The sequence below is a fragment of the Protomyctophum bolini genome, assembly GCF_963924005.1.
Source record: "Protomyctophum bolini genome assembly, chromosome: 24".
NCBI lineage: Eukaryota > Metazoa > Chordata > Actinopteri > Myctophiformes > Myctophidae > Protomyctophum > Protomyctophum bolini.
In genome coordinates, this window is record NC_137885.1 from 4,919,502 (window position 1) to 4,944,501 (window position 25,000).

At 46.4% G+C, this 25,000-nt stretch overlaps 1 protein-coding gene across 1 annotated transcript in view; it reads right to left on the bottom strand.

Annotated features, from left to right (window-relative positions):
* The window catches only part of LOC308311695 (formin-like protein 2), a gene marked incomplete at both ends in the record, with an annotated part of 29,359 nt that overhangs the window by 2,600 nt on the left and 1,759 nt on the right, over window positions 1-25,000 (bottom strand). Inside the window, 21 exon segments of the mRNA XM_080758483.1 lie at window positions 1,061-1,190; window positions 3,295-3,375; window positions 5,228-5,296; window positions 5,710-5,944; window positions 7,400-7,599; window positions 9,640-9,764; window positions 11,009-11,191; window positions 11,371-11,474; window positions 12,817-13,097; window positions 14,307-14,408; window positions 16,116-16,265; window positions 16,609-16,719; window positions 17,504-17,578; window positions 18,410-18,503; window positions 19,302-19,378; window positions 19,551-19,677; window positions 19,941-20,081; window positions 21,111-21,194; window positions 21,445-21,521; window positions 22,113-22,193; window positions 23,491-23,574. Of these exon segments, the coding sequence (XP_080614609.1) occupies window positions 1,061-1,190; window positions 3,295-3,375; window positions 5,228-5,296; window positions 5,710-5,944; window positions 7,400-7,599; window positions 9,640-9,764; window positions 11,009-11,191; window positions 11,371-11,474; window positions 12,817-13,097; window positions 14,307-14,408; window positions 16,116-16,265; window positions 16,609-16,719; window positions 17,504-17,578; window positions 18,410-18,503; window positions 19,302-19,378; window positions 19,551-19,677; window positions 19,941-20,081; window positions 21,111-21,194; window positions 21,445-21,521; window positions 22,113-22,193; window positions 23,491-23,574 (2,611 nt within the window).

Here is a 25,000-nt window from a genome sequence, read left to right on the forward strand (position 1 = left end):
AACATTAATGTTCTCTAAGGGCACTGGAACATTAATGTTCTCTAAGGGCACTGGAACATTAATGTCCTCTAAGGGCACTGGAACATTAATGTTCTCTAAGGACCCTGGAACATTAATGTTCTCTAAGGACACTGGAAGACATAACACCGTGTTGTGTACTCTCTGTGTTCTCCAACACAGAGATGGTATTTTCAATAGAAAATGAAGGCTGAAAGCGGGACTGATGTCCATTTGGTTCCACTTGCACCCTCAGAGTTACAAGCTATGAATCCACACAAGAGGCACTGGCAAAATAGCACAGTGGCAATGGAACTCTTTGAGAGTTCTCCTTTCTAGAACAACATTGGTTCTAAAGCACTGGTTCTGTTCAATGGAACACTTTGAGAGTTCTCCTTGCTAGAACAACATTGGTTCTATAGCACTGGTTCTGTTCAGGACTCGTGCAACCTCTGTGCTTTCCAGCGAACCGGCCCAGGTTTCCTGCGTGAGAACAACTCACCTGCAGCAGCCTTCTCCACACAGTGCAATCAATTGAAGAGAAAAACCCTTTAAATGTACCTGCTGCAGCAGCCTTCTCCACATAGTGCAGTTCGTAGTAGAAGAGAAAAACCCTTTAAACGTACCTGCAGCAGCCTTCTCCACATAGTGCAGTTCGTGGTAGAAGAGAAAAACCCTTTAAACGTACCTGCAGCAGCCTTCTCCACATAGTGCAGTTCGTGGTAGAAGAGAAAAACCCTTTAAACGTACCTGCAGCAGCCTTCTCCACATAGTGCAGTTCGTGGTAGAAGAGAAAAACCCTTTAAACGTACCTGCAGCAGCCTTCTCCACATAGTGCAGTTCGTGGTAGAAGAGAAAAACCCTTTAAACGTACCTGCAGCAGCCTTCTCCACATAGTGCAGTTCGTAGTAGAAGAGAAAAACCCTTTAAATGTACCTGCTGCAGCAGCCTTCTCCACATAGTGCAGTTCGTGGTAGAAGAGAAAAACCCTTTAAACGTACCTGCAGCGGCCTCCTCCACATAGTGCAGTTCGTAGTAGAAGAGAAAAACCCTTTAAACGTACCTGCAGCAGCCTTCTCCACATAGTGCAGTTCGTTGTAGAAGAGAGCCACTGCCGGGTATTTCTCTCTGACCACGTTGCTGATGTAATGTAGCAACGTCTGCTTCCTGTCCGTCGTCTTGGTGTCTAGTAACTGGCACGCACACGCGCGCGCACACACGCACGCACAAGCGCGCACACACACACACACACACACACACACACACACACACAATAATTAGAATGCCATTATGTATTGGACCTAGATGTGCAGTGTACCGTGAAAACTATGCGTGCTTAAAAACAGTAAATCTAATGGATTGCAATGCTGGCAGTCTGGGCAAATTTGTTGCAAATATTCTTGGCAGTACATGTATGAGTTAAGCGTGGCTCAAGTGGCTAATTTAAGCCGGCGGCCATATTGTCTCGTTGCCTGAAAGTGATTCTCTGCTCTGGTCATAAACCTTCAGTAGCCTCGCTGTTTTCTTTTCATTCGTGTTTTGTTTCTTTCCTTTTCATCATCATGTTCATCTTCTTTTTCTACTTCTTGAAGAAGAAGAGTCATGGCTGCCAGATTCCCCTGACCTCCAGACCAGCTCAGACGGCTCCAGACCAGCTCAGACTGCTCCAGACCAGCTCAGACTGCTCCAGACCAGCTCAGACTGCTCCAGACCGCCCCGGAATAACTGCTAGCATATCGTCTTCAGTCTAAGATGTATACAGGTCATCATCGGCGGGTTCGGCTACTAGTTTGTATCGTCCAAAGAGGAGGACGCGATCTCCCACAATGCAACAGCACATTATATTCATACAGCGGACCTTTCCCCTTGGGCTCAACCTTCCTCCAGGAGAAGGTCTCCGGATTGCATTTCCACAGATCTTTGGCATCACGTGTGTGTGTGTGTGTGTGTGTGTGTGTGTGTGTGTGTGTGCGTGTGTGTGTGTGTGTGTGTGTGTGTGTGTGTGTGTGTGTGCATTACCAGAGGTAACAAGAACACTCGGCGGATTTACCCTTTTTGCCGACTTCTCAAGACAAGTCGGCAAACCGTGGAGAATATTCGGCAGAATCTGAAGAAGAGTCGTCGCGCGGCGAATCTTCTTAAGATTCTGCCGAATATTCTCCACGTTTCGGGGCACTTTCAGCAGCTGCAGCTGCAAGTTTCTGAATGTTAGCTACTGTGCTAACGACGATAACCAAAACAAACCCAAACCAGAAAAATAGCTGTCTACTTCCTGACTGAATTACATCTGAATAGCAACGCTTATTCTCCACGTTTCGGGGCACTTTCAGCAGCTGCAGCTGCAAGTTTCTGAATGTTAGCTACTGTGCTAACGACGATAACCAAAACAAACCCAAACCAGAAAAATAGCTGTCTACTTCCTGACTGAATTACATCTGAATAGCAACGCTAACAATGCAGAAGACGCTAACACTGAGGAGCTAAGCTAAAGTAAACGTTTAGCGTGCCTCTCACACGCGCGCGCACATTTAGTACATAAATCGTCTGGAAACGTCATAAGGATTGGAACCGAGAGGTGCGTTCGTCTGTGGACGTCCTAGCGACGTCCAAACGACACGGGGCGAGATAAGAATATTCAGAATGATTCCTATTTGTTTTTTTGGCATTTCGCTTTTCGCTTGCCGTATGCTAATGCTCTGTGCAACTATTAGCTTGTCATTGACTCCCATGAATGACTCGTATCTCCTCATCCAGGGCGCTCTCCGTGGTGATAAATGGATCGATATGCTGGCGCTTCATTTCTGCTCCTCATCCGTCTGTCCCGCAAAATATGAACGCTTTTTGGAGCGTATATAAATATATTAAGATGATCGGAGATTGTGAGGTCACTTTGTGCGCGCGCGCGCACACCCACACACACACACACACACACACACACACACACACCGCCTCCTGGCACACACACACACACACACACACACACACACACACACACACACACACACTGTGAAGGCCGTAGTACTGTAAATATGACATGAATATGAATGCAAAGTAGCGGTCCATGCTTTTGCATGCTTTTATTGTCTGCTGTCTGATCAGCGTGCATGATCATCATGCAGTAGCTAGATGCGCGCTCCAGCGCCGAGATTTCTTCCCGTTTCGGCGACTCTTCGTCACTTTCCGTCCGAGTTCTCAGACAGAACTCGGACCGGAAAGTGACGAAGAGTCGGCGAAAGGGGAAGAAATCTCGGCAAAGATGAAGAACAGTCGGCGACCCGAGTTCTCCAGTATTCTTACCAGATCTAAACTCTGCAGTTTGAAGCCGTAGACAGCTCCTCTTCTACTGCTGTTCATGTAATTACCCAACGCCAGGATGATCTGAAAGTACACACAGTACATCATTAGTATACTATTATTTCTGCTTTTCATGTAATTACCCAGCGCCAGGATGATCTGATAGTACACACAGTAAACATTAGTAATATTACTAACACTATTATACTACTAATTATACCAGGGCACCATTAGTACTATTACTAACATTAATATACTACGGTGCAGCCTGTATAGTGTGTGTGTGTGTGTGTGTGTGTGTGTGTGTGTGTGTGTGTGTGTGTGTGTGTGTGTGTGTGTGTGTGTGTGTGTGTGTGTGTGTGTGTGTGTGTGTGTGTGTGTGTGTGTGCGCGCGCTGTATGGTTTACGTCAAGTCCCAAAATCACTTGTTGCTGTGGATCGCTATGACACAGAGCTATGCTGGGACAGACAGTCACAGAACAGATTTGTTGCAGCTCAACATTGCAAAAATATTCCTATCAGCAACAGCAACTGGCCCACTCTCTGCCAGGCATGAACTATAAACTCAGTTGATCATGCTGAAATAATCTGATGCGAGACAACGGCTGCGCCTCCACTTCCAATCTAGAATGAATTATACGTCGCCGTACTGCGGAGCGCGTGCAGAAAATAGCCGATCTACAAGCTCACAGCGCGTCGTCGAGTCGTCGCGCATTGTTTACGGATGCGTTCATGACTCGTTTCCGTCACATCATAAGATACTAATGTAACGGGTAAAATAATCACTGAGATCAACTCGGAGCATGCAGCCAGGCAACGCTGTTTGCCTGTTCCTTGGGGCTCAATACACTATACGGTAGGCAGAGAGGGACAAGACAGGCGAACATGACTGATGATACATTACAATAGCGAAAGGGGCCATCTTGTGGCGATAGACTGTAATAGCAGTCTCTGATTAACAAAATGAAATAATACATTGTCTTGTGTGTGTGTGTGAGAGAGAGTGAGAGAGAGAGAGTTAAAGTGCCAGTTTTGCACAGCACAATTGTAGCATAATTGTAGCTCACACCTGTGGAAAAGATAAATCCTTATTAGGAATAAATTTGCCTCCTGTGTGATATAGCTGAATATTAACATTGTATTTTAACATTAATGCTGGACATATTGGTGGTGGTACTTGGTTAAAAAACGTTGAGAACCACTGCTGTACAGCTGCTTACCTACTTGTTTGAAGTGAACTTAAGTTACAGACAGTACTTTGCACTTTTTTTTAAAAGCACTCTGGTATCGGTATTCTGTATCGGTACCGGCTGACACAGAAATTGTTGGATCGGAAATCGGATCGGAAACGAGAAAAGTGTATCGGGACATCCCTAGTACTAATTATACAGTACAAACCTAGATGCCTCATTGGCCGCTGCAGTTCATTAGAGTGACTACTGGCCAATCACAGCACGTTGTTGGAGCAACTGCCGCTTAAAGGGACACTTCACCCTTTTTGCAAAAAAAATAATATGTTAATGACGTTTAGAAGCTTTAGAACACTTTCCCGGGGGTCTTTAACCCAGTGTCCATGACATCAGAGACACTGGGCTCACTGCTACAATCTAAAATATCTAAAACCACATATTACACTCCCCCAGGAAAGTGTTCTAAAGCTCCTAAATGTCATTAACATGTATTTTTTTAGCAAAAAGGGCGAAGTGTCCCTTTAAGAGCTACGTACGAAAAGACACGACCCCTCCTGCCTCTGGTTGGCGGCCCATATGTGTGCGTCACAACGGCTTTGCCTCCTCTCGAGATACCCACGCCACAGAGCCGACGTTTAGTAGATTGAGTTCAGGCGATGACTACAAGATGTCTCGCGCATAACCAGACAACTATTCCACAATCTCTGAATGCAAAAAAGAGACTACACCTCTCGAAAAGTACTCACCTCTAGTATTTTCTTCAGTTTCTGGGAGGACTTTATGGACACAGAGGCAGCGATGATGGCGTGCAGTTGCTATGGGAACAGAACAAACACACCAGGTCTTCATGAATGTTGTCGATGAATCGATCCGTCCGTCTGTCTCTGTGTCTGTGTGTCAGTCTTTTATCTTACAGATGTAAGCTCGTTCACTGACAATCACGTGTATTGATGTTTTTTTTGTTTGTTTTTTTTAGCCCACAATCACGCATGTCGGGTTAATCTGCGCGTTGTGTGTTTTTACGCGAGATGTCGCTCTTCGCTAACATACCGGCGGTAAGTCACCATCACACAGAGACAAACATGAGATCACATGACTGCAAAATCTCACGGGACATTCTGAATACTGAGTACTTTGTACTTTTGGTACTTTAATTAGCTACATTTTGATACCAATATACCTTTGTACTTTTACTCAAGAATAGATTTTGAATTCCGCCACTGCTCACCGGTGTCAACATGTGTATGTTGTCGGTGAAGTTTCCCATGAAGGTGCAGATGGACATGCGCTGCGTGAGTCTGTCTATCCGGCTGAACACCATCATGAAGCGGTCCTCGTCGCTCAGCGCCTCCAGGGGCTTCCTGTCCTTCTCGTACTGCCGCAGCAGCTTCACCTCGCCCTCCGTGGGCAGGAAGCGCATCAGGCACTCCACGAAGTCCACGCGCACTGCGCGCAGGTCGAAGCTATAGGAGGAGAAACAACGTGATTAAAACAAGACTACAGACCATGGAGTGTATATATGAATAGAGAAGGCACCCCAGAAGAAACCCTGAGGCGAAATGGACATAGTGGGCCGAATTAAGGTATTGCAGCGCTGGCCCCAAACACATGAACGCGCTGGTCCGTTGACTATCATTGTGCACGTTCACGACGGCAGCACGCTCATGCGCATTCGTGCACGTTCAACGGCAGCGCGTTCGTGTGTTTGGGGCCAATCCATCCCAGAATGCACTCTGTTCCTACACGGAAGGAGGAGTGAAATCGCCTCATGCGCTTTTGAGCAACTTAATGCAAGTGGATGGAAGGAGAAATCGGGTGCCCTCTATATTCATATATACTCTAAGCACCGGGCACAGGTCGAAGCTAAGGAGAAGAAGCAACGTAATTACAATAAGACTACAAACGCACCGCGCGCAGGTCGAACCTGGCTACAACAATTTACAATTTAAGCATTAAGGGCCTTGCAAACGGGAAGCGAGGAACGCACACGTTGTTGCCTGGATCAACAGGTCTGCTAAAGGTCTGCTCAAGAGGGGCGCGACAACGCAAGCTGGTGAGTCGCGGGCGTGTGCACGAAACGAGCACGCTCCCAACAAATTCCCGTGACCAAGCTCACGTAAATACGCTTGTGTTGTTGCACCGCAAAAACGCAGGTCTCATTGAAAATGAACTATAGGCGCGTTTTACATCAAATGCATAGAGATAGTCGTCATCTAGAATAATAAGTAAAAAAAAAAGAAGAAATCAAGGCTTCATGGGGTGTGTAATTGATAGGAAAAACAATGGGTGAACTATCCCTTTAACGGTAACCCATTAAAACAAACAAAAAAGCATACTATATATAAGTTTGCCATTCAAAAATAGCAGATCTGCAAGCTCACAGTGCGGAGCTTGTAGCTGCTATTTTTGAGGAAAAACAATGAAATTATTATTGAAATAATGTTGAACTTTTTTTTTAACACAAACGTTCTCTTCTGGGTTCTCTCTGGCACAAATCTCCCTGATTTCGAAGGTATTTGTAGGGTGAGAAGTTCAGTCACACGAGAGAGACTCGGAGTAGAACCACTGCTCCTTCGCCTGGAAAGGAGCCAGCTTAGGTGGTTCAGGGCATCTGGTTAGGATGCCTCTCGGGGCGTCTCCCTAGGGAGGTCCTCGACGCACGTCCCTCTGGGAGGAGACCCCCAGGGCAGACCAGGGCGCAATTGGAGGAAACACATCGACTCACTGGCCTTAGTTGGAACGCCTCGGGATCCCCCCAGGAGGAAGTCACTAATGTTGCTCTGGAGAGGGAAGTCATGGAGCACTCTGGTGGAGCTGTTGCCCCCGCGACCCGACTACGGATAAGCGGTTGAAGATGGATGGATGGATGGATTTGTAGATGAAACGGCCTCAGCCCTAAATGGGGGTTATGTCCTTACGTCGTTATGGCACGGCAGATGAGCTCAAACCCTTGGCCGGCCTTGCGAAGGGTGATGGCCAGGTTCTTGGCCCGGTTGGCCTCCAGCAGAGAGACCCTGCTGGGGCCCCGCTGGGGCGCCTTCTGCTTGGGGACCACGTCCACCGCGGGGCCCTGGGCCTTGGTCTTAAACATCTCCTCAAACTCCTCCACGTCCAGCTCCTGGAGAGGAGAGAAACGCACACGCACGGACACGCACAGACACGCACGGATGCGCACGCACACAGACACACACACACAGACAGACACACGCACACACACACACACACACACACACACACACACACACAGCGATAATGTTGTCGACTAACAAATATGACGAAAAATATCCCTCAACTATCTTTTATTTTCCACTGACGACAACTAAATAAAATGGCCAAAATATATATAAGGCTTCAATTCAATTAAAGGTAGATTAAGTGATTTCACTCAAAAAACCTTAGGTTTTTCGTTTTTGGCTGTGGGACCTAAGCCTTCGTCCAATCAGGATAGAGTCAAAAACGAAACCTAAGGTTTTTTGACCCCCAGGGGTTAACTGGGGACAGGGAGGAACTCTTTATATGGTCAGCACACTCTATAGTAGAGAGGATTATCACAACAAAACAAAAAAATAAGTGATATTTGAATTAAGTGAAATCACTTACTCTACCTTTAAATCTTTATTTCAGACTCAGGGTCCATATAATCACATAAAAAAGGACAATATAAAAAAATATATAGGCCTATGCTCAAAGTCTGTGGATGTATGTTTACTAATACAAATCTAAATCTAAAAAGTAACTAGTAACCTAAAAGTTCTCAAATAATTGTAGTGGAGTAAAAGTATACATTTATTTTCCTCTGAGATGCAGTGGAGTAGAAGTAAAAGTGGTGAAAATTGGAAATACTCCAGTACAAATACCTCAAAATGGTACGTTAAGTATACAGTACTTAAGTAAATGTACTTAGTTACTTTCCACCAGTGGTTTACAAGCGGTCATGTGTTAGTAGGTCACACGAATAGATAAATGCATGATGTCAGCAGGTCAGGTCAGTAATCCTGGGAAATGAAAATGCAGATAAATACAAATCTGTCCCACTAAAGTAGCATAGCTGAGGCTTTGTGGGCTAGAGATTGGGTTTTTGTTCCCGACCACAAATATTAACACTAATTAACCCATTCTGACCGGGAACCCGTTTTGGTGTTAGCATCATGTTATGCTTTAGCTATTGAAAAATAGCAGATCTACAAGCTCATAGCGCGCCACCGAGTGGCGCGCTACGAGCTTGTAGGTCTGCTATTTTTTTTAAATCGAAGAACGACTGACATTTTTAGAATCTGATCTCAGGTCAGAATGGGTTAATCAGACCTAGTGTGTGTCCAGTGGAAACCTCGTATGAATCTGATCTCAGGTCAGAATGGGTTAAGCCTTGGTCGTTTATACTTTCTAGTCAAACCCACGGGGTGCCTTGGACGTGTATAGGCGTCTTTAGGTCTTTTTTATTGACTGTTTTTTTTTTTTAAATGAAAACATTTCTTGGAGGAATTCCTCAACAAAAAGTGCCACAATTGCCACAATTTTTGAATTTTTTCCAGTTTTTCGTTTGTTTATGAGGTGACAGTACTTCATTATAGACACCCTGGAGTTGTTTTTATGTGCAATGGTGTATTCACTTTGTATTTAGGGTTTCTTCCTGGAGGCTGAACCCTTGACAGTCAAACGGGCCAATGAAGTAAACAGTAATATAGTGACACCACAGCCCCTCGCCCCTAACCCCTCCCCCTTTATCATACAACTATGTGGGTGCGGCTTCAGTTCAGGTGGATCACCACCCATCACCACCCACCACCAGGCAAACCAGGCATACTTAATGAACTGGTGGGCGTGTCCACAATACAAGCATGATTTTAACAAATACGGTATACACTTGTTGGAAAAAGTTCTTCCCCCTTATATTGTAATAATACCTGATGATCATGTTTTAGGGTGGAAAGAAATGGTGGCACTCCATCTTTAACAATGTTATGTTGTGATATGATATTTAGCCATATACTAGCTTCATTGTTTCCATGTGTGCGCGCGGTGCATGTGTGCGTGTGTGCCGTGCGTGCTGTGCGTGTGGTGCATGTGTGCCGTGCGGTGCATGTGTGCGTGTGTGCCGTGCGTGCTGTGCGTGTGGTGCATGTGTGCGTGCGGTGCATGTGTGCGTGTGTGTGCGTGCCTGCAGTATCCTCTCGTCGTCCATGTCGTTATACACGGTCCCGTTGATCATACTGGGCTTCAGAGCCACCCAGTTAAACACTGGCAATCTGAACTTCGTCTGAATGGGCTTCTTTATCTTTACCGCTGGGGGCGGGGGGGGGGGGAGAGAGAGAGAGAGAGAGAGAGAGAGATTTGATTTTAAAGAGTCCTTTATTAATCCATTCCAGACGGGAACCCCTTTTGGTGTTTTAAGCATTACAGTATAATATGTTATATATACTTTATAGCTATATTGAAAAATAGCAGATCTACAATTAAGCGCATAGATAAAAATCGTGAAAATGTGTCGCAAATCTTTGAATATATTATTCTTTCACGGCAAACGTTTTTTAACTCAAATCGTTGCTTCTGGGCGGGGGGGGGGGGGGGGGGGGGCGTCCCTGGAACAACATATTTTCAGATGGGTGTCGGCGGCCAAATACATATATTTTTGGAGGTCCTTGACATGAAAAGGTTTGAGATCCACTGACACGGAAACTGTCTTCAGAAAACTGTCAGGATTTAGAAGACATTTGTATAGAATCGAGCTCAGGTCTAAATGGGTTATAAGCACTGCCGTTACATAACCCTCGTCTACATGCCTAACTTTATAGGTGCCATCTTCCAAAAATAAATCAGAAAGAGAATAGCAGCTCATCATGATCTCCCACTGTGCACAATACTCCCTCTATTGCCCACTTTACACACCAGAGAGAGAGAGAGAGAGAGAGAGAGAGAGAGAGAGAGAGAGAGAGAGAGACCTTTAAGCGCCTTTATTAAAACACTGATATACAAAATGTTGCATCACATCTACAACACCCCAACATCTTTTTTCACTGACGAAAACTAAATGAAAATGAGACAAAATGTATCAACTATTATAAATGTATAAATGTATAGACAATCTCGTCAACAAATCAAAACTAGACAAAAATGTTAGGCAGGGACTAGTGGACGAGAGTTCCAGTATAAGTCATTTTACACTTGGTTGCATGCAAATAGCTGATCTACAAGCTCACAACACTGTGAGCTTGTAGATCAGCTACTACATGTGTACACTTTTTTTTTTTTTTTTTTTCAAAAGGGCACATTGCCAAAAGCGCAGGGGGTGCACTATAGCACCCCCTGGTGTCTATCTGTGCACGCCCCTGCAGGCCACAGTACGTCCACGTAGGTGGTACGCTTCTTTCCCCTCCTGGCTTTGCACTGGGGTTGGCTCCAAATAGAGTTAATTTGCTTAGGCGTAACACAAAATTAAATAAATAAATAAAAACGAATACAATAAAAATGATCCTTTTAATTTAACTGTATGATTAAAATGAAAGAGAGCTTGTGATTGGTTCTCCTACCTGCCAGTCCAGAGCTGAAGATGACTGTCGGCCCACAGCCAGGAAGGGGAGGGGCAACGGGAGGAGGGGGAGGAGGCATGGGCATGGAGTTGGAGCTTAACTCACTAGTGCGACAGGGAGGGGGAGGGGGTGGCGGGGGAGGGGGAGGAGTGGGGGGAGGAGCTAGGTAGGGACCGTTGGACACTGAGGAGAGGAGAGGAGAGGAGAGGAGAGGAGAGGAGAGGAGAGGAGAGGAGAGGAGAGGAGAGGAGAGGAGAGGAGAGGAGAGGTTAAGTACAGGTTTATTTCAATGTATTGAGAAAGAAAATGAAATGGTTACATCACAGCTTAGCGGTGATTGGCTGAAGCCACCTGTCACTCACCGGTGCCCGGCATCGGCGGAGGAGGAGGGGGAGGGGGCGGGACCATCATGCCCTGAGCTCCGCCCATCCCTGGATCCAGGCTGTGATACGCTAGAGTCTCTGGGCTGTGATAGGCTAGAGTCTCAGGGCCGTGATAGGCCAGAGTCTCGGGGCCGTGATAGGATAGAGTCTCTGGGCTAGGACGCACAAATCATAGATAATTAGTATTAGTCATCATTAAATGACATCCAACAATCAATCCGATATCCGCCGCGAGAATGTAAATGGTGCCGGGGTTTGCGTAGAAGGACACGCTGCGATTGGCCAGTAGTCGGCACAAACGCTCTCGCCAGGAACATGATTCACGGTTCTGTCCACATCGGCTCGCAAACTCAAACGCGCCTGAGTCTGCTAAGCCAGTGGTTCCCAAAGTGGGGTCCGGAGTACCCTCAGGGGTCATTGAGGGAGTTCCAGGGGGTCCCCACCTAAATGATAGTTAGGAACCAAATGGACCCTTATATTATGGGGGGGGGGTCCCATAGGGGGGCGTATGTTTTCAAATGGGGTCCGTTCAGTTGGGGGTCCTTGACATGAAAAGGTTTGGAACTCTAAGCGACCTCAGACTGCAGCGCCCCTCGGTCACAGCCTAAAACTCTACTTTATCCTTAGAGTATATATTAATAGAGACGTACGGCACCCGAGTTCTCCTCCCATCCACTTGCATTAAAGGGACACTTCACCCTTTTTGCAAAAAAATATATGTTAATGACGTTTAGGAGCTTTAGAACACTTTCCTGGGGGTCTTTATGTATGTAATATGTGGTTTTAGATATTTTAGATTGTAGCAGTGAGCCTGTTGTCTCTGATGTCATGGACACTGGGCTCACTTCCTTCCTGGACTACATGTTGTCTCAGTAAGACAGCTCTCCCCCCTATCAACAAGGAGGAGCAGTGCACCAAAGAATTATGGGAATTGTAGTCCAGGAAGGTAGTGAGACCAGTGTCCATAACATCAGAGACAACAGGCTCACTGCTACAATCTAAAATATCTAAAACCACATATTACACACATAAATACCCCCAGGAAAGTGATCTAAAGCTTCTAAACGTCATTAACATATATCTTTTTGCAAAAAGGGTGAAGTGTCCCTTTAAGTTGTTAAAAAGCGCATGAGGCGATTTCACTCCTCCTTCCGGGCAGGAACAGAGTGCATTCTGGGATGGATTGGGCAAACTCATGAACGCGTTCAGCGTTCACGCGTCATCGTGAACATGCGCAATGATAGTCAACGGACCAGCGCGTTCATGTGTTTGGCCGGGTGCCGTCTCTATTAATATACAAGACTCTAAGACTTTATCCCCTTCCCTACTACTGGTAGGAAGGGGGGGGGGGGGGGGGGCATGGCCATTTACGCACACCCGGCACCATTACCATGCTCGCATTGTCCACCCACCCACCCACCCTACCTGGGTGCCAGTGCGGGTGGGGGTGGTGAGGGACAGGCAGACAGACAGGCTGTCTCACTGACGCCCCCGTCTCCCTCTCCTCTCTGTGGCTGAGCAGGAACGGGGCTCCCCGGCTGCTGCTGCTGCTGCTGCGTCACGTCCTGTCTGTCCACTTCCTGTGCCTGTCTGTCCACGTCCTGCATCTGTCTGTCCAGACGGCTCTGTCTGCGGATCGTCTGGTCCTTCTCGCGCACCATGCGACGCAGCGTGTGCACCTGGGAGTTAGCGCTGGCATAGCCGTCCTGTTACACGGAAGACTTAGCATTTAGCGCTAGCATAGCCGTCCTGTTATATAGAAGACTTAGCATTTAGCGCTAGCATAGCCGTCCTGTTATATAGAAGACTTAGCATTTAGCGCTAGCATAGCCGTCCTGTTATATAGAAGACTTAGCATTTAGCGCTAGCATAGCCGTCCTGTTATATAGAAGACTTAGCATTTAGCGCTAGCATAGCCGTCCTGTTATATAGAAGACTTAGCATTTAGCGCTAGCATAGCCGTCCTGTTATATAGAAGACTTAGCATTTAGCGCTAGCATAGCCGTCCTGTTATATAGAAGACTTAGCATTTAGCGCTAGCATATCCATCTTGTTATATAGAAGACATAACATTTAGCTCTAGCATAGCCGTCCTGTTATATAGAAGACATAACATTTAGCGCTAGCATAGCCGTCCTGTTATATAGAAGACTTAGCATTTAGCGCTAGCATAGCCGTCCTGTTATATAGAAGACTTAGCATTTAGCGCTAGCATAGCCGTCCTGTTATATAGAAGACTTAGCATTTAGGGCTAGCATAGCCGTCCTGTTATATAGAAGACATAGCATTTAGCGCTAGCATATCCATCTTGTTATATAGAAGACATAACATTTAGCGCTAGCATAGCCGTCCTGTTATATAGAAGACATAGCATTTAGCGCTAACATAGCCGTCCTGTTAAGCGGGCATGGAATCTTCTTCGGGTTTGAGTAAGGACGCGGCTGTGATTGGCCAGTGCACGTGTGCAAGGACTCGCCAGAATGTACTATTCTCTCCATATCGGGTCACAACTGGAAAAGGGCTGAGTCGGCTAAGCGAACATCGCAACATTCGACACAGCAACTTGCACGCTTCAGCGCGTTCGGTGGTGTCTCTCGTGGCTCAAATACACTTGAGACGGCGCCCGCCCCTCCTCCGTCATGGTCTAAAACATTACACACTCCCCTACTACTAGTAGGAGGGGGGCGAGACCATTTACTAAAACCCCGAAGAGGATTCCATGCTTGCTACAGTATATGGAAACAATAGCAGTTAGAGCTAGCATAGCTGTTGTCCAGATCCTTGATGGTTCTATAGATCTACATTATACTGACCCTGATGTTGTCCAGATCCTTGGTGGTTCTATAGATCTACATTATACTGACCCTGATGTTGTCCAGATCCTTGGTGGTTCTATAGATCTACATTATACTGACCCTGATGTTGTCCAGATCCTTGTTGGTCTGCATCAGCTGTTTCTCCAACTCTACGATCTTGGCCATCGCCTCGTTCTCCACGTCCAGCATCCTTTCTGACATCTGCGCACGCACACACACGCACACACACACATACACACACACGCGCACACACACACACACACACACACACACACACACACACAGACACACACACACACACACACACACACACACACACGCACACGCACACACGCACACACACTCACACACACACACACACACACACACACACACAATGTAGTATTAGGCCACGTTTACACAGTAACGATTGGATCGGAAAACTACGAAGTGCCGTTGTGTTCTTTTTACTTTTCATTCCGTTTTGAGACGCAAACCACTTCCGTTCTACTTCCTATCACAGCTGATGTTTTACTCCGGTTTAATAGCATACGCAGCGTGCCCCATCCATGACGTCACACGTTTAGCCGCTTCCCCCGCATTGCATGTTTATATGGAGACGCGAGGAGGAGCGTTTTCACTATGGAAGTGGGTTTATATGGAGACGCGAGGCGGAGCGTTTTCACTATGGAAGTGGGTTTATATGGAGACGCGAGGCGGAGCGTTTTCACTATGGAAGTGGGTTTATATGGAGACGCGAGGCGGAGCGTTTTCACTATGGAAGTGGGTTTATATGGAGACGCGAGGCGGAGCGTTTTCACTATGGAAGTGGGTTTATATGGAGACGCGAGGCGGAGCATTTTCACTATGGAAGTGGGTTTATATGGAGACGCGAGGCGGAGCGTTTTCACTATGGAAGTGGGTTTATATGGAGACGCGAGGCGGAGCGTTTTCACTATGGAAGTGGGTTTATATGGAGACGCGAGGCGGAGCGTTTTCACTATGGAAGTGGGTTTATATGGAGACGCGAGGCGGAGCGTTTTCACTATGGAAGTGGGTTTATATGGAGACGCGAGGCGGAGCGTTTTCACTATGGAAGTGGGTTTATATGGAGATGCGAGGCGGAGCGTTTTCACTATGGAAGTGGGTTTATATGGAGATGCGAGGCGGAGCGTTTTCACTATGGAAGTCGGTTTATATGGAGACGCGAGGCGGAGCGTTTTCACTATGGAAGTGGGTTTATATGGAGACGCGAGGCGGAGCGTTTTCACTATGGAAGTGGGTTTATATGGAGACGCGAGGCGGAGCGTTTTCACTATGGAAGTGGGTTTATATGGAGACGCGAGGCGGAGCGTTTTCACTATGGAAGTCGGTTTATATGGAGACGCGAGGCGGAGCGTTTTCACTATGAAAGTGGGTTTATATGGAGACGCGAGGCGGAGCGTTTTCACTATGGAAGTGGGTTATATATGGAGACGCGAGGCGGAGCGTTTTCAATATGGAAGTCGGTTTATATGGAGACGCGAGGCGGAGCGTTTTCACTATGGAAGTGGGTTTATATGGAGACGCGAGGCGGAGCGTTTTCACTATGGAAGTGGGTTTCACTTTGTGGCGTTTTTTTTTCTCTCCAACCCCCGATAATGCCGTTGCCGTCTCAACGGGGCCTAGCCTAGCCCATTCTGAACGGGCACCCATTTTGGTGTTAGCATCATGCCATGCTTTAGCTATTGAAAAATAGCAGATCTACAAGCTCATAGCGCGCCACCGAGTGGCGCGCTACGAGCTTGTAGGTCTGCTATTTTTGAAAAATCGAAGAACGACTGACATTTTTAGAATCTGATCTCAGGTCAGAATGGGTTCATCAGACCAGTGTGTTGTCCAGTGGAAACCTCGTATGAATCTGATCTCAGGTCAGAATGGGCTAGTTACCGTGGCGACGTTGTCCTCCAGCTCCTCCACTCTCTCCAGGGCAGCGGTCTTGGTCTCGGCGTCCTCCAGAAGCGTCCCCACATCAAACACGTTGTCCAGATACGCCTGGATCTGAACCTGCAACCTGTCCGACTCTGTGCTCTTCAGACGCTGCGCACACAGACGGGCAGAGACAGACAGACAGACAGACAGACAGACAGGCAGGCAGACAGACAGACAGACAGACAGACAGACAGACAGACAGACAGACAGACAGACAGACAGACAGACAGACAGACAGACAGACAGACAGACAGACAGACAGACAGACAGACAGACAGACAGACAGACGTGAGAGACAGACGTGAGAGAAAGATGTTGTAAAGGATATCACAGCTACTACACCAGATGTTGTTGTCGATGATGAGGATAGTAGAGAGAAGTAGGTTGTATACATTCGACCACAGTCTGGAAGAGAGAGCATGTGTATGTGCGTGCGTGCGTGCACATATACCTCCAGATGGTCATCCAGGCACAGCTTGGTGAAGTCATACTGCAGATGAACTCTAAAGTTCATGTCTTCTACGGAATGCACCACGATGTTGATGAACTGCATGCAGGCGACCTGGAGAGGAACGGACGGTTACTGTAATGACGTTCTCTGACACTGGTTCCCTATTTAACCCATTCTGACCTGAGATCATATTCATACGAGGTTTCCACTGGACACACACTGGTATGATTAACCCATTCTGACCTGAGATCAGATTCTAAAAATGTCAGTCGCTCTTCGATTTTCCTAAAATAGCAGACCTACAAGCTCGTAGCGCGCCACTCGGTGGCGCGCTATGAGCTTGTAGATCTGCTATTTTTCAATAGCTAAAGCATAGCTTGATGCTAACACCAAAAGGGGTGCCCGCCCAAAATGGGTTAATGGCATTTATCTCTGGGACCCCAATACATACTGTCACATTTGTACACTCTCTGAGTTACAGACCCATAAGGGTCCATTTGGTTCCTATAACTATAATTTAGCTGGGGACCCCCTGGAACTCCCTCGAGGACCCCTGGGCGTCCCCGGGACCCCACTTTGGGAACCACTGATCTATGACACTTGTTTCCTAAACTGTTTGCCCGGGACTCAATAGTGAAAATAGCAGATCTACAAGCGCACAACCTGTTGCTTTGCACCGTGAGTTAATTATCATTGTTATGTTTTTGTGTTTTATATACATTATTTTAATGTGTGAAACGAAGAACGCAATCTAATTTAAAAGGTAAGGAAATACGAAAAAGAAAAAAGATGGCCGTTGGTGGATTATTTTTGTATATAATCTGGCAGTGAATAACACGACACGACACAACACAACACAACACAACACAACACATATTAATGATATAAGACCCACCATGAAGTCGATGTTGTCGTCCTCATTTTTAAAATGCTCCATGAGCTTCTCAAAACGCAAGGACTCCGAACACACCTGAGAACAATCAGTCAGTCAATCAATCAATCAATCAATCAATCAAGAACCTAGTTGATATACTGTAGTCTAAGTGATGGTTTGGTGGTCTAATGATCAGGGTCTCACCACTTTGAAGTGGTCTAGTGGTCAAATGGTCTCACCACTTTGAAACTTTGAAGTGGTCTAGTGGTCAAATGGTCTCACCGTTTTGAAACTTTGAAGTGGTGTAGTGGTCAAATGGTCTCACCGCTTTGAAACTTTGAAGTGGTCTAGTGGTCAAATGGTCTCACCACTTTGAAACTTTTAAGTGGTCTAGTGGTCAAATGGTCTCACCGTTTTGAAACTTTGAAGTGGTCTAGTGGTCAAACGGTCTCACCACTTTGAAACTTTGAAGTGGTCTAGTGGTCAAACGGTCTCACCGTTTTGAAACTTTGAAGTGGTCTAGTGGTCAAATGGTCTCACCGTTTTGAAACTTTGAAGTGGTCTAGTGGTCAAACGGTCTCACCACTTTGAAACTTTGAAGTGGTCTAGTGGTCAAATGGTCTCACCGTTTTGAAACTTTGAAGTGGTCTAGTGGTCAAATGGTCTCACCACTTTGAAACTTTGAAGTGGTCTAGTGGTCAAATGGTCTCACCGTTTTGAAACTTTGAAGTGGTCTAGTGGTCAAACGGTCTCACCACTTTGAAACTTTGAAGTGGTCTAGTGGTCAAATGGTCTCACCGTTTTGAAACTTTGAAGTGGTCTAGTGGTCAATTGGTCTCACCACTTTGAAACTTTGAAGTGGTCTAGTGGTCAAATGGTCTCACCACTTTGAAACTTTGAAGTGGTCTAGTGGTCAAATGGTCTCACCGTTTTGAAGTGGTCAAAGGCTGACAGGATGATCTCATGTCCACCTCTGACCAGACACACCGCTGCTAACAACTCCAACACCAACGCTTTGGTCCTGGACGAGAGACACAGAGAGAGAGAGAGAGAGAGAGAGAGAGAGAGAGAGAGAGAGAGAGAGAGAGAGAGAGAGAGAAAGAGAGAGAGAGAGAGAGAGAGAGAGAGAGAGAACACAGTAGTGTTCGCTATGCCAGGTTTGGAGCTGACAATTACAACAGCATTGATCACATTAACTGACGTCAAAATTAATCCTGACAGTTTTCTGAAACACCTACAGTATGATTCTATATTAAGTGGTGCTCAATATTTCATGTCAAGGACCCCCAAAAATATATGTAATTGGCCACCGACCGCCATCTGAAATTATGTTATTCCAGGAACCCCTCAGAAGCAAAGATTTGAGTTAAAAACATTCGCTCTGAAAGAATACAATATTCAAAGATTTGCGGCACATTTTCACGATTCTTCAAAAAATAGCAGACCTACAAGCTCGTAGTGCGGCACTCGGTGGCGCACTATGAGCCTGTAGATTTGCTTTATTTCAATAGCTAAAGCATAACATAATGCTTAAAACACCAAATGGGTTGACTAGAACAATGCCACATCTCCAGGTGGTCTGGAGGTGTGAAGACAGAACATTAACGTCCGGGGTGGTAGAAAAAGGTGCCTAATTTCATCTTTAGAAAACATTTCACGTGGAGAAAAGAAATTGACACAAGATCGTTTGGATTGAATATTCACTGTAGCAATGGACAGGATAGCTTCATGGGCTAATAAAGATAATCCATGTCAGGCTGACAGCTCAGTAATTATGTGGTTAGGGTTAATCGGATGGTTAACGAGGTTCTTTACTCACCTGGGATTCCTGTTGTTGAGACTCAGAGCGATCTCATTGACCGCATGAGGGTGTGACATCACCATGTTGAAACCATACTGAGAGTGGAGAGGAGACGTATATGAATCATGATAGTACAATACAATGAAACGTGACGTGTGTGTGTGTGTGTGTGTGTGTGTGTGTGTGTGTGTGGTGTGTGTGTGTGTGTGTGTGTGTGTGCGTGTGTGCGTGTTTGTGTCTGTGTGTGTGTGTGTGTGTGTGTGTTACCTGGTAGTTCATGATGGCTCTCAGGCACATGATACACACGTGCACGTCATCCTTTTTACAAACCAGGCGAGAATTCTTCAGTGTCTTACGACTGGGCAGAGTGTTGGACCTGCACACTAGCGTGGAACTACACGCACACACACACGCACACACACGCACAACACACACACACACACACACGTTTGTGTTAAAATACGACGTGTGAACACCTATAGGAAGTTTGGGAAGTCAATGCTTTGGCGCCGACCGTGCTTGGTTCTCGGTTTCCGGGCAGGCACGCGCTACCTTCTATAGCTTGCATTTCTGCGTACAGTACATGCTTGTGTGTGTGTGTGTGTGTGTGTGTGTGGTGTGGTGCGTGTGCGTGTGTGTGTGTGTGTGTGCGTGCACCTTATAGAGTGTCGTGACGCTCGGGGGACGTTGTTTCCGGAGGAGGGGGAGGGGAGGTTACTGTCGCCGTGGAGGTCCTCGATGGAGCGGCTCCACGGCGACTCCACCGACGTCTCGCTCTCTGACTGTTCTCCGTCGAACCTGCGCACGCACACACACACACACATACACGCACACGCGCACACCCGCGCACACACACACACACACCAGGGGGGCAGTCAGACAGATATTTTGTGAAGCCACTAAGGAAATGAAAGTTCATATAATGGCCTGTTGTGGCGCTGTCACTGGACCCAGAAAAACCCATAGCCCCATAGAAGTCCATGTAGTTGGGCCCAACTTCACCTAGACTGTATTACCTTAATAAACATGGTCATGAATACCTTCTGCTTCCAGTCACTAGGTTAAAGTCTCATTTCTAATGTCATAATATTCTTTTTGGAAAATTATGGTCCCATTTATAAAAAGAATCACCATAAAGTCGCACATGTTCTGAGGGGCGTGGCTACCGTTACAGTCTATGAACGGGATCCCCCACCCACTCGAGTCAAAATAAAAACCAACGAAGAAGAAGGGGGGAAGTCCCGCCTCGTTGTCTGGGCCAGCCAATGGGCCAGCTGGGCCCAAACGGATCTAGAAAGATGGCGACTTCCATTGCAAGGACTGACAGGCTTCATTTTACGTTCATGTTAGACCCGCGGAACGCTTTGTCCATATTTTTTACAGTCTATGACACACACACACACACAAGGTGATGAGTTATGTATAAGACATCCGGCATTGCACTTATTTAATTCACTATAGAGAGATAATCCATGTAAACGTTGAACAAAATAGGAGACAGAATCCCCCCTTGCCGAACACAATTCAGGCGATTTAGCGGACGCTCTTAATCCAGAGCGACTGAGCAAGAACAACACATGGGCACACATCAAACACATAAAGATTGTCATCAAGAATCACGAGGAAGCTAACAGTAGAATATCTGTACAAAGAAACTATGAGTATATACACTGTAGAATTGAGCCTTTGCATACGCCTGTAGGTCGTTGAGGCTAGGACAAGTGCTACGGCAAGTTGAGTCTGAAGAGGTAGGTTTTCGGACTACGGCGGACTACTGTAGACTACGTCTACAGACAGACAGACAGACAGACAGACGGACAGACTTACGTGACGGCGTACTGAGCGAAGGACAGATATTCCACCAGAACATCCAGACCCTGGTTCTCCTCGTTCAGGAACTCTCTGACCCACCTGAACACAACATGGGGTTTAATTATGTTAATTAACATGTTAATTAAACTCTCTTGAACCACCTGAACACAAATTAACACAATTAACATTTTATTAAGGCAGGCAGGCAGGCAGGCAGGCAGGCAGACAGACAGACAGACAGACAGACAGACAGACAGACAGACAGACAGACAGACAGACAGACAGACATACAGACAGACAGACAGACAGACAGACAGACAGACAGACAGACAGACAGACAGACAGGTACCCTATGTGGTTGGTCCGTAGGGAGATCTCCAGCTCTCTCAGGGTCTGTGTCGACTCTTGAACTCGACGCCGGAACTTCTAGAAAGCGAAGAGAAGATCAAAACAGAACCGAACCGAACCGTGAGAGGTTCCTTTGGTTCTCCAACGTCTAAATGTCACTAATTAAATGATATGATTACTACTCGGCTTAAAGCCCACGACCCGCAGCACACACTGCTAGTTAAGTCTGGGATGGCTGAATTATTCTGTGACTATTTATTCCAGGGTACCTTGCGTATATGACCCATGTGTTGTATACTCTAACAGTGGTGTAATGTAACTAAGTGTGTGTACTTTATGTACTCATATAGCTATTTATTTCCCAGGGTACCTTGCGTATATGACCTATTTGTGTTGTACTCTAACAGTGGTGTACTCTATGTTTGAGGCAGCGGTGGCCGAACGGTTTGCGGAGCGGTCTTGATTTCGGAATGTCGCTAGTTCGTATCCCGGACCGGCAGCGGTTAAAATGACCACAGCTGAAGTGCCCTTGTACAAGGCATGAACCCCTTCCATGAAATGTTCTATGAGCAGGTCCTGGCTGTAAACAGTTCTTGAGCTTAGTCCAGTTACCCTGGGTAAACATAGTACCTTTCCTTTCCTTATGTACAGTATTTATTTCCAGTGTACCTTGCGTGTGACAGCGGGATCCAGGAAACCTCTGAGCTTCTGGATGTAAGTGTGGGGAGGGTTCTTCACCTGAAATCGCTCCTATGGCAACCACACACATGCGCACACACACACCACACACACACACACACACACACACACACACACACACACACACACGCACACACGTGTACGCACGCAAAACACACACAGTGAGTGAAGAAGTCATTACAGATTTTCACGATTGTCAACACACAGTTACTTTTCAAAATAATAACAGCTTTCTCAAAACGGCACGCGCAAAACTGAAAGCCTCACACACAAAATGATAAACCCTGACACCGATGGTGACTGCATGGTGACTCTTTGCATCAAATCTCTTAACTGTTCCCAAAATGGAACTCTCATTTTCCATTTCCGTTTTCATTTCGTACACAGCCATATTTTCAAATGACACGCATATACCATTCATTGAGTAGTACATACAGTACACTGCATTTACAGCACGCTGTCGCTGAAGTGTAAAACTGAAAACACAATCCTAGAAATGGAACACGGCGTATGAATGACAATGACTCGATTCTGGAGAATGATCCATTTTTCCTTTGATTAAAAATGACTCTTTTTTTTTCACAGTGAAACATAAAACAGCACGCAAATAGTATGCCGTTCTATATTCTATTTTTTTTTTTTTTCATTTTTATTGGAAGAAAAAAACGCCTTGAGTGGTTCATGAAGCTCCTCCATGACCTGACCTTATAGAGATTTGAATATTTGTGTGCTGTACGTTGATGCTTTGAGGTTTGTTTGTTTTTATCCCACGATTTTTGTAACCCATTTTTCACCCCTTACAGGTGTCAATTATCTAATGTGATCCTGGGCTCTACACACCTCCGCCAAACTTGTCCCCATATATGGGGGACATGGGGAGAGCAACGGACTTGAACTCATGCTTCCTTCATGCGTGTTCAAGTTGCACCTGACAGGGGGGGAGTTTAGCGTGTTGAAGGAACACGTTATTCCAACCAGTTCCTTTCCCCTCCATCAGGCGCCCCGGCTGGCCAGGGGAGGCAGTTTAGAGACCAGGATTACTGCATTGTTTTTGTGAGGGTACCAACCCTAGGGGACACGGGGAGAACATGCAAACTCCACACAGATGCTTTGAGGTTTTACATGAGAAGTGTGTGCGACAACCGAACATTGTGATGTGTAATTGACAATAGAGTTTAGTGCAGATAAGGGAGTGTAAAGTATACCAATTGTGACAAGCGATTAGGTACATGTACAGTGAAGGTTGTGAAAACTGTGCCAAATGTTTGCTTTCTGTGTGTCAACAATGGCGAAAAACTGAATAATTGCCATTGGCAACAGCCAATCGCAGGAGACTTCCTGGTCTCACCTGATCACAGATGAGTTCCCACTTCTTCTCGTTGTCATAGCAACGCAACAACCGCACCTTGTCCGGAGGAAGATTCATGGAATTCTACGAGACACAGGGGGGAGAGAGAGAGAGAGAGAGAGAGAGAGAGAGAGACAGAGAGAGACAGACAGACAGAGACAGAGAGAGAGAGAGACAGAGACAGAGACAGAGACAGAGACAGAGAGAGAGAGAGAGAGAGAGAGAGAGAGAGAGAGAGAGAGAGAGAGAGAGAGAGAGACAGAGAGAGACAGACAGACAGAGACAGTGAGAGAGAGAGACAGAGACAGAGACAGAGACAGAGACAGAGAGAGAGAGAGAGAGAACAGAGAGAGACAGAGAGAGAGAGAGAGAGAGAGAGAGAGAGAGAGAGAGAGAGAGAGAGAGAGAGAGAGAGAGAGAGACAGAGAGACAGAGAGACAGAGAGAGAGAGAGAGAGAGAGAGAAGAGAGAGAGAGAGAGAGAGAGAGAGACAGAGACAGAGAGAGACAGACAGACAGAGACAGTGAGAGAGAGAGACAGAGACAGAGACAGAGACAGAGACAGAGAGAGAGAGAGAGAGAGAGAGAGAGAGAGAGACAGAGAGAGACAGAGAGAGAGAGAGAGAGAGAGAGAGAGAGAGAGAGAGAGAGAGAGAGAGAGACAGAGAGACAGACAGACAGGACAGAGAGAGAGAGAGACAGAGACATGAGACAGAGACAGAGACAGAGACAGAGACAGAGAGAGAGAGAGAGAGAGAGAGAGAGAGAGAGAGAGAGAGAGAGAGAGAGAGAGAGAGAGACAGAGACAGACAGACAGAGACAGTGAGAGAGAGAGACAGAGACAGAGACAGAGACAGAGACAGAGACAGAGACAGAGAGAGAGAGAGAGAGAGAGAGAGACAGAGAGAGACAGAGAGAGAGAGAGAGAGAGAGAGAGAGAGAGAGAGAGAGAGAGAGAGAGAGAGAGAGAGAGAGAGAGAGAGACAGAGAGACAGAGAGACAGAGAGAGAGAGAGAGAGAGAGAGAGAGAGAGAGAGAGAGAGACAGAGACAGAGACAGAGAGACAGACAGACAGACAGACAGACAGAGAGCATTATTCAGCACAACAAAATGTTATCAATTTTAAACATCGCGGCTCCCTCGTCAGGGTTTTCAAAGCTCACTCTGAGCCATGGGTGAAGTCTAACTAAGGTCGCCACGTGATTCAACATTGATCTCCAAATAACCCACCATGTGTGAAAGTCCAAAAAACATAAGGCCATACTAGATCAGGGACGTATACCAAGATTCAAAGCGAGCGTATAACCCTAACCCTGTACAGGAAAACACTCCATCGATTGATAAGCTATATAAAAGCAATATGGTTTTGATAGCAGTGAGCTGGATGCAAATCCTGACTGGAGAGGAGAGGAGCAGGTGGTGCATGGAGGTGAATCAACGGAAACCTAAACCCTGCTCATTTTGCTATAGGGTCGGATGGCTCAGGGTAAAGAACAGAGTAGAGCAACTTA